This window comes from Lithobates pipiens, unplaced genomic scaffold (assembly GCF_037356315.1).
Source record: "Lithobates pipiens isolate NorthernLeopardFrog02 unplaced genomic scaffold, aLitPip1_a1.2 Scaffold_8, whole genome shotgun sequence".
In the NCBI taxonomy this organism is placed as follows: Eukaryota; Metazoa; Chordata; class Amphibia; order Anura; family Ranidae; genus Lithobates; species Lithobates pipiens.
The window spans coordinates 365,799,535-365,814,715 of NW_027507903.1; the positions used below are offsets into that span (position 1 = coordinate 365,799,535).

General features: G+C 43.1%; 1 protein-coding gene across 2 annotated transcripts in view; it reads left to right on the forward strand.

The window, feature by feature from the left end:
- DOCK2 (dedicator of cytokinesis 2) overlaps positions 1 to 15,181 on the forward strand; it is a 513,334-nt gene that overhangs the window by 147,587 nt on the left and 350,566 nt on the right. For both annotated transcript variants that reach the window (XM_077473501.1, XM_077473502.1), the window contains exons 24-25: positions 2,156 to 2,226; positions 9,153 to 9,259. In XM_077473501.1, the coding sequence (XP_077329627.1) occupies positions 2,156 to 2,226; positions 9,153 to 9,259 (178 nt within the window). The remainder of the gene's footprint in view (positions 1 to 2,155; positions 2,227 to 9,152; positions 9,260 to 15,181) is intronic.

Sequence of the window (15,181 nt, forward strand, 5' to 3'; positions counted from 1 at the left end):
CGACAACCCTGGCTGTTGATTGTCGGGGTCTGCGGGCGGGGGGCTTATCGGAATCCGGGGCCCCCGGTTACTGGCCCCCCACCCTATGTGAATGAGTATGGGGTACAATGTACCACTACCCATTCACCTGTGAAAAAAATGTAAATAAAAAACAACACACAAGGGTTAAAAATAATTTATTGCACAGCTCGGGGGGTCTTCTTCCGTCTTGGGGGGTCTTCTGGCCAGACTCCTCCGCTATCTTCTGCTCTTTTACTAGCTCTTTTACTACTTCTTCGTCGCTGCCGCCTGTGGGTCTTCTTCCGACTTCGTGCTCGGATAAGGGTCTGATATGGACCTGTTTTTTCGGCGTAGGGCTTCCCCTTTATGCCCATATCAGGTGACGGGGCCAGCGACGTGCCAATCTCACCGCCTTCGGCGATATGGACTTCCTTCGCTAGTCCCGGCTACCTGGAGCCGCGATCAAAATGAATGGACTTTCCTCCGTGTGTGGGCAAGTCCGTTCATTTCAAAAGTATGGCAGATATTCCGGCGGACTATACAGCGGATAGTCCGGTGGACCTAGTCCGCCGGAAAAGTCCCATGTGTGGGCAGGTCCACTCGTTTGGACAGTCCGGCGGACTTTGTGGCGGTTTGTCCGCCAGACTAGGTCCGCCGGATAGTCTGATCGCGTGTACGCGGCATAAGAGAATTAGTCTGCCCAATAATACAACATAATAGTCTACAACAATACATCCCTTTGCAAAGATGCCAAATATCCTTTAGCATTTTTAGTGATTGTATAAGGATGCTATCATGGATTGGGGGAGGTGTGGGGGTAATTTCCCCCATTAAAGTGGTTCTAAAGTCAAAATGTTTTTGACCTTCATGCATTCTCTGCATTAGGATAAAAAAACCTACCTACCGCTTATTTCCCCTCTGCCCCATTCTCTCATGATTAAGTGCTGTCCAAGCTGCAGTACCACTCTCCGCTCTTCCTGCTCTCAAAAGATACACCGGCCGCAGGAGCTATAGGCTCCTCCTGCTGTCAGTCAAATGTCTGTGAGGAGAATTTGATTGACAGTAGAGGGAGCCAAGGGCACTGCTGTTGTGTCTCAGCCAATCAGGAAGGAGAGCCCCAGGGGCAGAGGAACTTAAGGACATTTCTGTATAGAAATGGGGCTCAAGTAATTATTAGATGGGGGGGGGGGGGGTGGCTGAGGGGGACTGCTGCTCACAGAAGTCTTTTTATCTTAATGCATAGAATGCATTAAATTAAAAAACCTTCTGACTTTACAACCACTTTACAACCACTTTGAGGCCTTCTTGACGCTTGTGCAGTTATAGAACAGGAATTGTACTTAAAGCGTAATTTAAAATTAAAGAGAGTGATGAAAATCATGTCATTAATTATGACCTCAATCTCATCATGCATTTTATGTGCAGTTTCACATACATTTTGCTTTTGATTGTGCCTCAAAACACAAATGTCAAGGGCCCCTGCTGGATGACAGTTATTGGTAGAATTGGTAGGACACACTATAATTATCCAACTCTTCCCATCCACCTTAAGGCCATCATTTTTATTACTTGTGTAACTACGCTGTTGACATAATGCTAACATTTAGTTTTGTTACACTAGCGATAGTAAAGCAGGTCCAGGAAATTTTAATGCAGGAAACTTTATCTAGAAAGTCGTTGCCAAAATTTCACAAGTGGAAAGGGACCCTGCTTGATTGCAGTTGTTGGCAGAATGCACTTTATTTACTCATCGCTTTACAGTTATGCAATGGCCATAATATTCTATTACTTATCTGACTACACTTTTCAATTACACTAATATTTTGTTTTATGTACTATTGATATAATGAAGCAGATTGAAGAAACATTGATGTGGACAAATTTATCGATTATTGCCTATTTTTAAATATTCTTTCTGCAAACTAGTTGTGAAAATAAAACTATTTATTTTAAGGATTCATCAATAAAACACCATTAAACATCTTTGATGTATGAGTAGCCTATTGAGTCCTAAATACAGTAGTACAGTACAGTTTAATACACATTTACATAGTACACTAGAGTTTTTCTGGAAAAACAGTAGTACTACATTATGCTACTTCAGAGAGTATTAAATTATTAATATTTTTTGGACTGTTTTGTATTGTATTTTCAGGTTGCTGCTCTGAAATATCTACCAGCAGTTCTTCAAGATGTAGAGACAGTGTTTGATGCCAGAATGCTCAGGTAACTGTAAAATAAATAAATCTTTTAACTGTTAAAACACATTTGAATTTTACATTTATTAAGTCCTCAGGCAAGTTGACAATTAAGTATGAGCCGAACACCGCCCCGGTTTGGTTCGCACCAGAACCTGCGAACAGACCTAAACTTCATGTGAACTTTATAACCCTATTATAGTCTATGGGACTCGATCGTTCAAAATCTAAAGTGCTAATTTTAAAGGCTAATTTGCAAGTTATTGTCCTAAAAAGTGTTTGGGGACCTGAGTCCTGCCCGAGGGGACATGTATCAATGCAAAAAAAAGTTTTAAAAACGTCTGTTTTTTCGGGAGCAGTGATTTTAATAATGCTTAAAGTGAAAAAATAAAAGTGTAATATTCCTTTAAATTTCGTACCTGGGGGGTGTCTATAGTATGTCTGTAAAGGGTGCATATTTCCCGTGCTTAGAACTGTCCCTGCACAAAGTGTCATTTCTAAAGGAAAAAAAGTCATTTAAAATCACTCGTGGCTATAATAAATTGTTGGCTCCCCGTAATATAGAGAACAGTCATTGAAAGTCATTGATAAAAAAAAAAACGTGGGGCTCCCCCAAATTCAATTACCAGGCCCTTCAGGTCTGGTATGGATTTTAAGGGGAACTCCACGCCAAATAAAAAAAAAAAATGGAGTGGAGTTCCCCCTAAAAATCCATACCAGACCCTTTATCCGAGCACGCAACCTGGCAGGCCTCAGGAAAAGAGGGGGGGACAAGAGAGTGCCCCCCCGAACCGTACCAGGCCACATGCCCTCAATATTGAGAGGGTGCTTTGGGGGTATGTGACCCCGCAAAGCACCTTGTCCAAATGTTGATGAGGACAAGGGCCTCATCCCCACAACATGCACTCCTTTACAGGCATACTATAGACACCCCCCAGGTACAAAATTTAAAGGAATATTACACTTTTATTGTTTCACTTTAAGCATTATTAAAATCACTGCTCCCGAAAAAAATTATTTTTAAAACTTTTTTTTGCATTGATACATGTCCCCTCGGGCAGGACCCAGGTCCCCAAACACTTTTTAGGACAATAACTTGCATATTAGCCTTTAAAATTAGCACTTTAGATTTCTCCCATAGACTTGTACAGGGTGTTCCGTGGCTTTTTGAATTTACCGCGAACACCACAAATTGTTCGCTGTTCGTCGAACAGGCAATGTTCGAGTCGAACATGAGTTCGACTCGAACTCGAAGCTCATCCCTATTGACAATTAAATAACATGGGGTCACCAACCTGTAGATTGCCATCTACCAGTAGTTCGCAGACGGGTGACTGTTAGATCATGGTCTGGACTTACTGACCCGCCATTCCAGAGCATCAAACAGAGTGCAATGCAGAGGGACTTTCTGTAAAGTTGGAGCTGTAGAAGGGTACAAGAGCCACATAAGCCGATGCCTCCTCTGTAGTGCTGGCTCCTGTCCCATGCAGAGTGATACCAACTGCACTCCACCTCTTATCCATAAGAGTGCCACTGACCCATGCAACTAAGGGCTCATTCACAAGTGCAGCAGGTGCCGCTGCTCCTCTGAAAAGCAATCCTAGTGTGTTTGACAGGTGGAGGTGATATGTTGCCTCCTCAGCACCTGATTTAAACCCTTCATTGCCCTGTAATGTTACATAGCTACATAATTAGGTTGAAAAAAGACACAAGTCCATCCAGTTCAACCACAAAAAAAAAATAATATCATACAATCCCAAATACCCAATTCTATACCCACAGTTGATCCAGAGGAAGACGAAAAACCCTAGCAGAGCATGATCCAATTTTCTACAGCAGGGGAAAAAATTCCATCCTGATCCCCTGAGAGGCAATCGGATTTTCCCCAGATCATCTTTACCTATAAATGTTAGTACCCAGTTATATTATGTACATTTAGGAAATAATCCAGGCCTTTCTTAATCTACTGAGCTGGCCAGCACCATCTCTGCAGGGAGTCTATTCCACATTTTCACAGCTCCTACTGTGAAGAAACTTTACCGTATTTGGAGATTACATCTCTTTTCCTCTAGACGTAAAGAGTGCCCCCTTGTCCTCTGTGTTGACTGTAAAGTGAATAACTCAACACCAAGTTCACTATATGGACCCCTTATATATTTGTACATGTTGATCATATCTCCCCTTAATCTCCTCTTATCAAGAGTGAATAAATTCAGTTCCTCTAATCTTTCCTCATAGCTGAGTTCCTCCATGCCTCTTATCAGTTTGGTTGCCCTTCTCTGCACTTTCTCCAGTTCCCCGATATCCTTTTTTGAGAACTGGTGCCCAAAACTGAACTGCATATTCCAGATAAAGTCTTACTAATGATTTCAACAGGGGCAAAATTATATCTTTCTCATTGGAGTACATACCTCTCTTAATACAATAAAAGACTTTGCTCGCTTTGGAAACTGCAGCTTGGCATTGCATGCTATTATTGAGCTTTTGATCTACCAAAACCCCCAGACCCTTCTCCACTATGGATCCTTCCAGTTGTACTCCCCCTAGTATGTATGATGCATGCATATTATTAGCCCCCAAGTGCAAAATCTTTACATTTATCAACATTAAACCTCATCTGCCACATAGTCACCCAATTAGACAGAGCATTGAGGTTGGCTTGTAAATTGGAGACATCCTATAAGAATGTTATTACCGTATATACTCGAGTATAAGCCGAGATTTTCAGCCTCTTTTTTGAGGCTGAAAGTGCCCCCCTCGGCTTATACTCGAGTCATCGCTGTCTGCCCGCTCGATCAGCGTGTCGAGCAGACAGACAGCGGCCATTCTATAATTCAAAAGCCGCGCCTCCGGCTCCGCCTTCGCCTGTGATAGGCGGAACACTGAATTTCCCAGCAGCCTGTGTTCCGCCTATCACGGACATCGTCTCATCCTCGTACTACGGACGAGGATGAGACGATGTCCGTGATAGGCGGAACACAGGCTGCTGGGAAATTCAGTGTTCCGCCTATCACAGGCGAAGGCGGAGGCGCGGCTTTTGAATTTTACAATGGCCGCCGAGGCGCCGACGAAGAGGGCACGGGACGGAGGCAAGGCACGGCACGGCACGGGACGGGACGGGACGGAGGCAAGGCACGACACGGGACGGAGGCAAGGCACGGGACGGAGGCAAGGAGGCAAGGCACGGGACGGAGGCTCGGGACAAAGGCTCAGGACACAGGTAGGCTGGACACACACACACACACACACACACACACACACACACACACACACACACACACACACGGACACACACACACAGGGATGGATGGATGGAGACACACACACACAGGGATGGATGGATACACACACACACAGGGATGGATGGATGGATGGAGACACACACAGGGATGGATGGATGGATGGAGACACACACACACAGGGATGGATGGATGGATGGACACACACACACACAGGGATGGATGGATGGATGGACACACACACACACAGGGATGGATGGATGGATGGACACACACACACACAGGGATGGATGGACGGACACACAGGGATGGACGGACACACAGGGATGGACGGACACACAGGGATGGACGGACACACACACAGGGATGGACAGGCATGTCTCACCCTCGGCTTATACACGAGTCAATAAGTTTGCCAGTTTTTTTGGGGGTAAATTGGGGGCCTCGGCTTATATTCGGGTCGGCCTATACTCGAGTATATACGGTACACTGCATAGCTTAGTGTCATCTGCAAAGACAGAAATTATACTTTTGATCCCAGACCCAATATCATTTATAAAGATATTAAAAAGTAAGGGTCCCAGCACTGAACCTTGGGGTACACCACTGATAACCTTAGACCATTCAGAGTAAGAATCATTAACCACTACTCTCTTAATTCTGTCTTTTAGCCAGTTTTCTATCTATTTCCAAACTGATATTTCCAAACCTGTAGACTTTACCTTACACATGAGCTGTGTGTGCGGAACTGTATCGAATGCTTTTGCAAAATCCAAGTATACCACGTCCACCGCCACCCCTCTGTCCAAAGTTTTACTTACTACCTCATAAAAAGAAATCAGGTTTGTCTGACAACTTCTGTCTTTCATGAATCCATGCTGTCTGTTGCTTAAAATATTTTTTTCCAGCAAGAACTTGTCTATGTGGTCTTTTATTAATCTCTCCAATATGTTCCCAACTATAGAAGTTTAACGAACAGGTCTATAGTTACTTGATAAAGATTTTGTTCCCTTTTTAAGTATAGGCACCACATTGGCCCTGTGCCAATCCAGTAGTACTATTCCTGTCATTAATGAGTCCCTAAAAATTTGATACAATGACTTTGAAATGACAGAGCTCAATTCTTTTAAGATCCGTGGGTGGATGCCATCAGGTCCAGGTGCTTTATCCACATTTATTCTGTCTAAATATTTCTGGACCATATCACTTTTGAGCCATTGTGGATTTGGGGCCGTGTCACTATCACCCCCATTATGGACATGAGTGTCCCCATGCTCCTTTGTATACACAGAGCTGAAAAAGTTTTTAATAAATTAGCCTTTTCTTTGACCCCAGTCACCCACTCTAGATTATTTTTTAAAGGGCCTACATGCTCAGACTTGACCTTTTTTCCTCTAATGTATTAATGTATATGATTGTGACACGGTAGTACCGCAATAAGAGGTTTAAATCAGGTGTGAGAAGGCAACAATGTGCTGGTGATCTTTGCCATCTCCCATATTGTTCAGGTAGATATCTCCCTCTTTAAGTTTCCCTACCCCTAAAAGTGTACAGATTGCAATACTCAGTAGGGATGGCCTTGCGGTTCGCCCGGCGGTCGGTTCGCTGTGAATTTTGTGTGTTCGCGATTCGCCAAACCGGCGGACTTCTGGTGCTGTTCACGCGGCAGACATATGTGTTTACATTGTGAAAGAACTTTGACCCATGATGACACATCCATCATGGGGTACAGGACAGCCAACTGAGATATTTCAGCACATGGACAATTGGACATTCCCCCTACCTTTATAAATAGACCTGATCTGGCGACTATTTTACATTCTGTCTATTGTCAGTGTAGGGAGAGGTTGCTGTGTGGAGCAGAAACAGACTGTAGTGACACAAATCACTAGCTATTAGGTCCACAAAAGTCCTTTTTTCCTTGTAGTTAAGAGGGCTGATCTGGAAGGCAGCATTTGTCTTTTAGACACATGTCCCCTTCTATGTCAACTTGCACAAATAAAAACATAACATATACATTTTAATTAGGTACACATAGGTACTATTAATTATAGTTCAGAATATACTATCTATAAACCAGTTTATTTAACCTCCCTGGCGGTACGATTATTTCAGATTTTAGGTGCTGAAAGCGGTACAATTATTTTGCATGAAAATTTGGTGTTTTATATTGCAGTCCTGTAATTCTTAGGAATAACTCTCTTAAATCTGTCCAAACCAGAGTCTAGCAGACATCCCGGGTATGATAAAGTTTGAAAAATGAAATCATAAATTATAATATAATAAATAACTATAAATAATTATACCAAATAATAATATAACAATAATAAAAATTATTCAATAATCAAAAACACTGAAATTTGCTCAGGTGCAGAATTGTCACTGTCATTACTTTTCAGTATTTGATGACAGATCTCCCCACAAATCGCTATCGCTCAATTCTGCGAGTGATTCAAATTTATTATTGCTGTTTTATAGCTGGTATAAAATCACTTTTGATGTAAAGGGACAGTTTTGGTTGCTATGGACAATCTCCAGTTTCCAGGCATAACGAACAGTTTTTATAATATAAAACTGCATGCAGGACACTGGAGAAACTACTAGGGACAAAAGGAATGTGAAATAATTACATACAGCAATGTAATCTGTAAATTTGGCGCCGTTTTTTTCCGTCCCTGTGCGTCGCAACGCTTACAGGGAATGGAGCTCGGCTCCGTGATAGATCGAGCGGAGGATGGCTCGCTCGTACAGTGGGGGAACATCACTGGATCCAGGGGACAAGGTAAGTAATCTCATCCTGGATCCAGCGATGCGGTCCCGAGTCTGGCTCGGGGTTACCGCTAATGGTACAAAATTTTCACCCCGAGCCAGACTCGGGAATACCACCAGGGGGGTTAATGGTTACTTCTTTAAAACTTAAAGACGGTTCCAGGCTCAACTGCCCCCACCTCTATACACTCTTCTATACACAACTCAGAACAGCTATTCAATAGCCCATTCACATGTAAACTATTCTTAAAGTGGTTTTAAAGCCTTAGGATTTTTTGCCTTAATGTATTCTCTGCATAAAGGTAAACAATATTTTTAAATGAGTATTCCCTCCAGCCCCCCTTACACCTGAGCCTGATCTTGATCCTGCGCTGTGTCCAAGAGCAGTGGCTCTCTGCTCTCTCCCTCCTCACTTGACAGATTGATAGCAGCAGGAGCCATTGGCTCCTGCTGCTATTAATCAAATCCTATGATGAGGGAGTAGGGGCACAAGGTCCCATTGTCTATATCTATAGATGCAGCTAGCGGGGCTTGGAGCGAGTCTGCATGAGTACCCACCCTTAGCAAGTGGCTTGCTGGGGAGGGTACTTGGAAGGGGGAAGGAACCCGCAGTGCCGGCGGGAGACCCCAGATGAGGAGAAAATTATTGCAGAGCAGGTATGTATAACATATTTGTTATTTAAAAAAAGCAAAGGTTTAATATCACTTTCATTTTGAAGAATATTCGCAAAATAGAATATTTGCAAGTGCTTGTTTTTACTACAGGCTAAATTATGAATTTTTAATCAAATAATTTCCTACAGTGACATATTATCTTTTATGCTATATAAGAAGAGGATACAGTGACATAGTGAGTAAGAGAAAAAAGTGATTCAGCACAATGCAATACATTTAAAATATAATGTCATTCTATAATTCTTCAATCACTTTGTCTTTATTATTACAGCCAGCTGTTGTACGATTTTTATACCTGTATCCCCCCTGATAAGTTACAACAACAGAAGGTGCAGTCAATGAATGAGATTGTTCGTAGCAATCTGTTCAAAAGGCAAGGTAAGCCTGCATTTCATAGTTGCATAGTTAATTGGGATGAAAACGTCTTGTTTAACCACTTCACCCCCGGAAGATTTCACCCCCTTCCATTCGGCACCATGTCGCTTTAACTGACATTGCACTCAAACAAAATTGATGTCTTTTTTTTCCCCCACAAATAGGGCTTTCTTTTGGTGGTATTTGATCACCTTTTATTTTTTGCTATAATAAATATCCCCCAAAAATATATAAAAAACATTTTTTCCCCTCAATTTAGGTCAATATATATTCTTCTACATATTTTTGGTAAATAAGCGTATATTGATTGGTTTGCTCAAAAGTTATAGCGTCTATAAAATAGACGATAGTTTTATGGCATTTTTGTTTTTAATTTTTTTTATTATTAATGGCGGCGATCTGCTATTTTTGTCAGGACTGCGACATTATGGTGGACACGTTGGACACTTTTGACACTATTTTGGAACCATCAGTGCTATAAAAAAGCACTGGTTACTGTGTAAATGACACTGGCAGTGAAGGGGTTAACCACTAGGGGGCGATGAAGGGGTTAAGTGTGTCCTAGGGAGTGATTCTAACTGGGAGGGTGGACTACTAGTCACATGACAGCGACAAGTTTTTTCTTCATGGCAAACTGTGAATAGCTGGTTGTTAAGTTGTGAGTCCTTGATGAGTCATCAGACCGCTGACAGATGAATGTAAAAAAAAGTATTACCAGCAAGGGAAAAAAAAAAAAAAAACAGTGCAGGGGTCCCCCCCAATCCATACCAGACCATCCAAGCAGGAAAGGGGGGGAGCTAGCATCCCCCTCCTGAACCATACCAGGCCACATGCCCTCAACATAAGGGGGTGCTTTGGGGGGCAACCTGAACTTCCCCACCCACTACTACTGCACCAACATTCACTTCCTCATTAATTGTTGCTGCAATTAAGTGCACATCCTCTCTTATTGTCACTGCACTTAAGTGCGCTTCCTCACTCACCACCACCACACACTTTCTGCCTTACTGCCACTACATTGACATGCATTTCCTCACTCTGATGAGTACTATCAAACTCTCATAATCACTGCACTGACATCCCCTTTCCCACTCTCCGCTACTGCACTGTACACCTTTTCACTCTCTTCCACTTCATCAACTTGCACTTCCCAACTCTCCAACACTGCTCCATAGCACACTTCAATATTCATCAGGTTTGGTGTATAGGCAAAGTTGTGCTAGTTCTCTATAAAACTTTTTTCTTTATCGTACATCATGGGACACAGAGCCTTAAGTAATTACTTACATAGTTACATAGTTAGTAAGGTTGAATAAAGACACCAGTCCATCCAGTTCAACCTGAGTGAGTGTCTACAATTGTCCCTATCCCTGTACATTGCACACTCACATTGGTCCCTACCCTTAAGGAGCCCACAATCCAAGGTCCCCATTAATGGGTTATAGGCCACCTTCAGGTGATGGACACTGGTTATACTTAATCCAGGAAGTTCACTCCCTAAATAACCCCTCCACCTTCCAAGAACACATCAGTTTTTTCGCCAGTGTCTAAGGCAGCCTTTCTCAACCATTTCAACGCAGAGGAACCCTTGAAATAGTGCTCTGGTCTTGGGGAACCCCTGCTAAAAATTTGAAATCTACAACTCATAATACATTAGAGTGATGGTCCGTGAGAGGAATGGTCTTTACACTTGTGGTCATTGGGAAGAATTATCTCCTTACAGATTAAAAAGATCAATGGTGTCAGGGGGGACTTATCTGAGAGGCAGAAATTGCCCAATGCTGAAGGAACCCCTAGCAACCTCTGGAGGAACCCTAGGGTTCCACTGAACCCTGGTTGAGAATCACTGGTCTAAGGTGTTGGTCACGAGTGAAGATGTGCTCTGAGGAGCTCCAGGAGGGATCCATGCTGGATTTAAATAGCCTCCATAAAGACCAGATCCATCCAAAGTGCCACTAGGGCCTAAAAGGATGGTACTTGGGGCCTCATATCCGAAGCACAAGGTTTTGCCTATAACACCTCTCTTTGTAGGGCAGGACCCCAGGAGCCCAGGGCTTTGATCTTGCTACATTACCTAGCTTTCCTGGTGGGGTGCTTTACAGGTCCAATGTAGTTTGAACCCCAATATTTAGGGACCTGGTCCTTGAAGGTTGGATTGTCTGTTAATTCAGCAAATCCTACGGCGGGATAAGGTCAGGGAAGAAACTTAGGTATCAAAAACTTATGTATTCTTCCATTAGGGAAAAAGTGTTGTCATGCCTTAATTCTCCACTAGAATTAACCTTACTCTGTTGTCTTCACTGTAAAGCTCAATCTGTGTGTGGTCGCAGAAGAGTATGTAGGGAGATTTTTTATCAAATGTAAAAGAAATCTGCACATTTTTTCTTTCTCCCCCCTGAAGGGACCAGAGGGTTAGGGGGACATCAGCGCTGTACCCTCCTTACATTCCCCCGCTAATTGTATTACTGTTTGCTGATTTTACTGTTGTTGGTGCCTGCTGCTGGATGGGTCTCGGCCTCCCATCCCCCCCCCCCCCGTGTTGGGTCTGTGGACCCGAAAACACCACACACGAGCACGGGAACATTTTTAAATGTTAAAAAATGTAAAAGCGTGGTGCTGTGAACGTCCACGAGGATGTACGGCAGGCTAAAACTAATAAAACGACAGCAGTGACAGTCTCTCCTCGGCTGACGAGGAGGAAACAAGCAGCCTGCAACACAGGGACACAGGAGCTGTGGGACACGAGAGGGTTGCAAACTGGCATTCATGATACAGGAAAGACACCTTTTTCCCAGCACTAGGCTGAACTTTATAGCGGCTTTAAATGTCATGACTAGGGATGAGCTTCGTGTTCGAGTCGAACATCGGCTGTTTGTCCGTTCGGCGAAGTCCGAACATTTTGGTCTGTTCGTGCCAAATTCGTGTGGCGCTCACGGCCCACAATGCACTGCGATGGCACAGTGCATTGCTGGCTCATGATTGGCCAAGCATGCACTGTGACCCCGCATGCTTGGCCAATCGCAGCGCCAGCAGCGAGGAGAGCCATGATGGGCCACAGGCAGGATGCCTGTGGCCAATCATAGCTCAGGCTGTGTAGTGCACGCACCACACTATATGAGGCCGCCAGCGCGGCGGCCTTGTGTAGTGTGTTGGCGTCTGAAGCAGTGGGTGTTCTGTGTACCTTCAACACAGTACACACCGATCGTTTTTGGACGATTTTCGATCTTGCTGTTGTGTAGTGGTTGTTGTCTGCGTGCCCTGACTGCAGTATACACCGCTATATTCACCTCACCTATATAGCTAGTGATCTATATTTTATAATAGAGCTTGCAGTCAGTAGTGTTAGGAGCTAGTGCGTGCTGTCTGCGTGCTCTGTACCCAGTACATACCGCTATATCCACCTACATAGCTGTTCTCTATTTGAGCCCACTTGCCATCTGCAGGAGTTATTGGAAGTTGTGTGTGCCTCCAGCACAGCACAGTATACATCTGTATATACCCCTTTATCTCTGGTGTTCTATAATAAAGGCATCTGCAGGAGTTAGTGGGTGTTGTGTACCTTCAACACAGTACACACCGATCGTTTTCGGACGATTTTTGATCTTGCTGTTGTGTAGTGGGTTACTTTTTACCAAAGATATGTAGCAGTATACATCTTGGCCAAAATTTATGAAGAAAAATTATTTGCAAAATTTTGTATCAGAAACAGAGAAAATGCATTTTTTTAACAGAATTTTCAGTTTTTCTCATTTATAGCACAAAAAATAAAAAACCCAGCGGTGATTAAATACCACCAAAAGATAGCTCTATTTGTTTGAAAAAAGGACACAAATTTCATATGGGTACAGTGTTGCATGACTGCATAATTGTCATTCAAAATGCGAGAGCACCGACAGCTGAAATTTGTTCTATAATAAAGGCATCTGCAGGAGTTAGTGGGTGTTGTGTGCCTCTAGCACAATATACACTACCCAACTGGTTGTGTTTGATGGCACAGTGGCAGCCTTTGATGGCAAAGTGGCTGCGTTTGATGGGTTTTTTTTCAAATTTTTTTTTTTAAAGTTTGTTTGCGCCCCCCTAAAAAATTTTAACACCAGCCGCCACTGAATAAAGCCAAACACATTAAACCTCATAAATAATACAATATGGCACAAATTATTTTCATTGGAGTATTATGGTCACAGCTTTATTAGTTAAAAGATCATAACAATAACATGATTTAGACACCATTCTTTAAAAACATACAAGAATTCTGACACAACCATTAAAGCCAGGTCCTTGACAATGCCACCCAATACCATGTTCTGTTTTAAGCCTGTACTGGTTGATGCCATCAACCCAATTTTTCTGCCCCTGTTTAACAGGGGCGTTTAAGTACAATTTTTGATGCAATGCTTTGCAGCAGGGCTAATTCCTGCAATCAAACAAGAGTATATGGGAGAGGTTGCAGTGTGGTGGCACCAGCACCAGTGCTTAAGGCCCAATTTTTCTGCCCCTGTTTAACAGGGGCATTTAATTACAATTTTTGATGCAATGCTTTGCAGCAGGGCTAATTCCTGCAATAAAACTAGAGTATATGGCAGAGGTTGCAGTGTTGTGACACCAGCACCAGTGCCTAAGGCCCAATTTTTCTGCCCCTGTTTAACAGGGGCGTTTAATTACAATTTTTGATGCAATGCTTTGCAGCAGGGCTAATTCCTGCAATAAAACTAGAGTATATGGCAGAGGTTGCAGTGTGGTGGCACCAGCACCAGTGCCTAAGGCCAAATTTTTCTGCCCCTGTTTAACAGGGACATGTAATTACAATTCTTGATATAATATTTCACAGGAGGGCCCCTTCCTGTGCCCACCCAGAGTAACGGTGAGGACTTATAGTGTTGTGGCACCAGCACCACAACCACCAAAGGTCAATTTTTCTACCACTGTTCAACAATGGCATGTAATTACAATTCTTGATATAATCGTTCACAGCAGGGTGCTCCAGCGCCCACCAAGAGTCACTTTGAGGGCTTACAATGTTGTGGCAAAACCAACACCTTGTTCCGCCATTTCTGCAGAGCATATAGGGCAGGCCCCTACTTTCAAACATCCAATTTACAAATATCTCCTACTTGCAAACGGAAGGAGACAACAGCAAGTGAGATGAAAAAAGATGGACGACAAAACAAATTATACAGGGGTAATAACCCTTCCCTATGTTTTCCAAAAAGCTTAAAAATAGTTTTTTTGACTGGAGCTACACTTTAAAAATGTACCAGTTGAAAATTACAAACAGATTCAACTTAACACAACAAACCTACACAGTCCCTGTCTTGTTTGCACCGCCTGTATACTGCTGTTCTGAGTATATAGGGCCTGGGGGCCACACGCATTTCCTTTTTTTAATATGGGTACAGGGTTCCCCTTAATATGCGTACAAGACCCAAATAGGCTGGTAATGGGCAGGGAGGGCTACCCATGCCATTTTTCTCAATGATTTTCAACCATATTGCAGGAACCAGATATAACATTAAAACCGCAAGCAGTTTTAAATGGTGTTATTTCCGTTTAATGTCATTTTGTGCAGGGACTGTTCTAAACACGGGAAACACGTGGCACTTCACAGGCATACTACAGACACCCCCCAGGCAACATATTTTAGGGAATATTTCACTTTTTTTTCACTTTAATCGTCATTAAAATCAGTGCTCCCGCCAAAACTGCAATTTTTAAGAACATTTTAGGCATTGACCCATGTCCCCTGGGGCAGGAGCCAGGTCCCCAAACCCTTTTTAGGACAGTATCTTGCATATTAGCCGTTAAAATTAGCACTTTTAATTTCGAACGTTCGAGTCCCATAGACTTCAATGGGGTTCTAAAGTTCGTTCGAATTTGGGGTCCGTTCGAAAGTTCTGGTGTGAACCGAACCGGGGGGTGTTCGGCTCA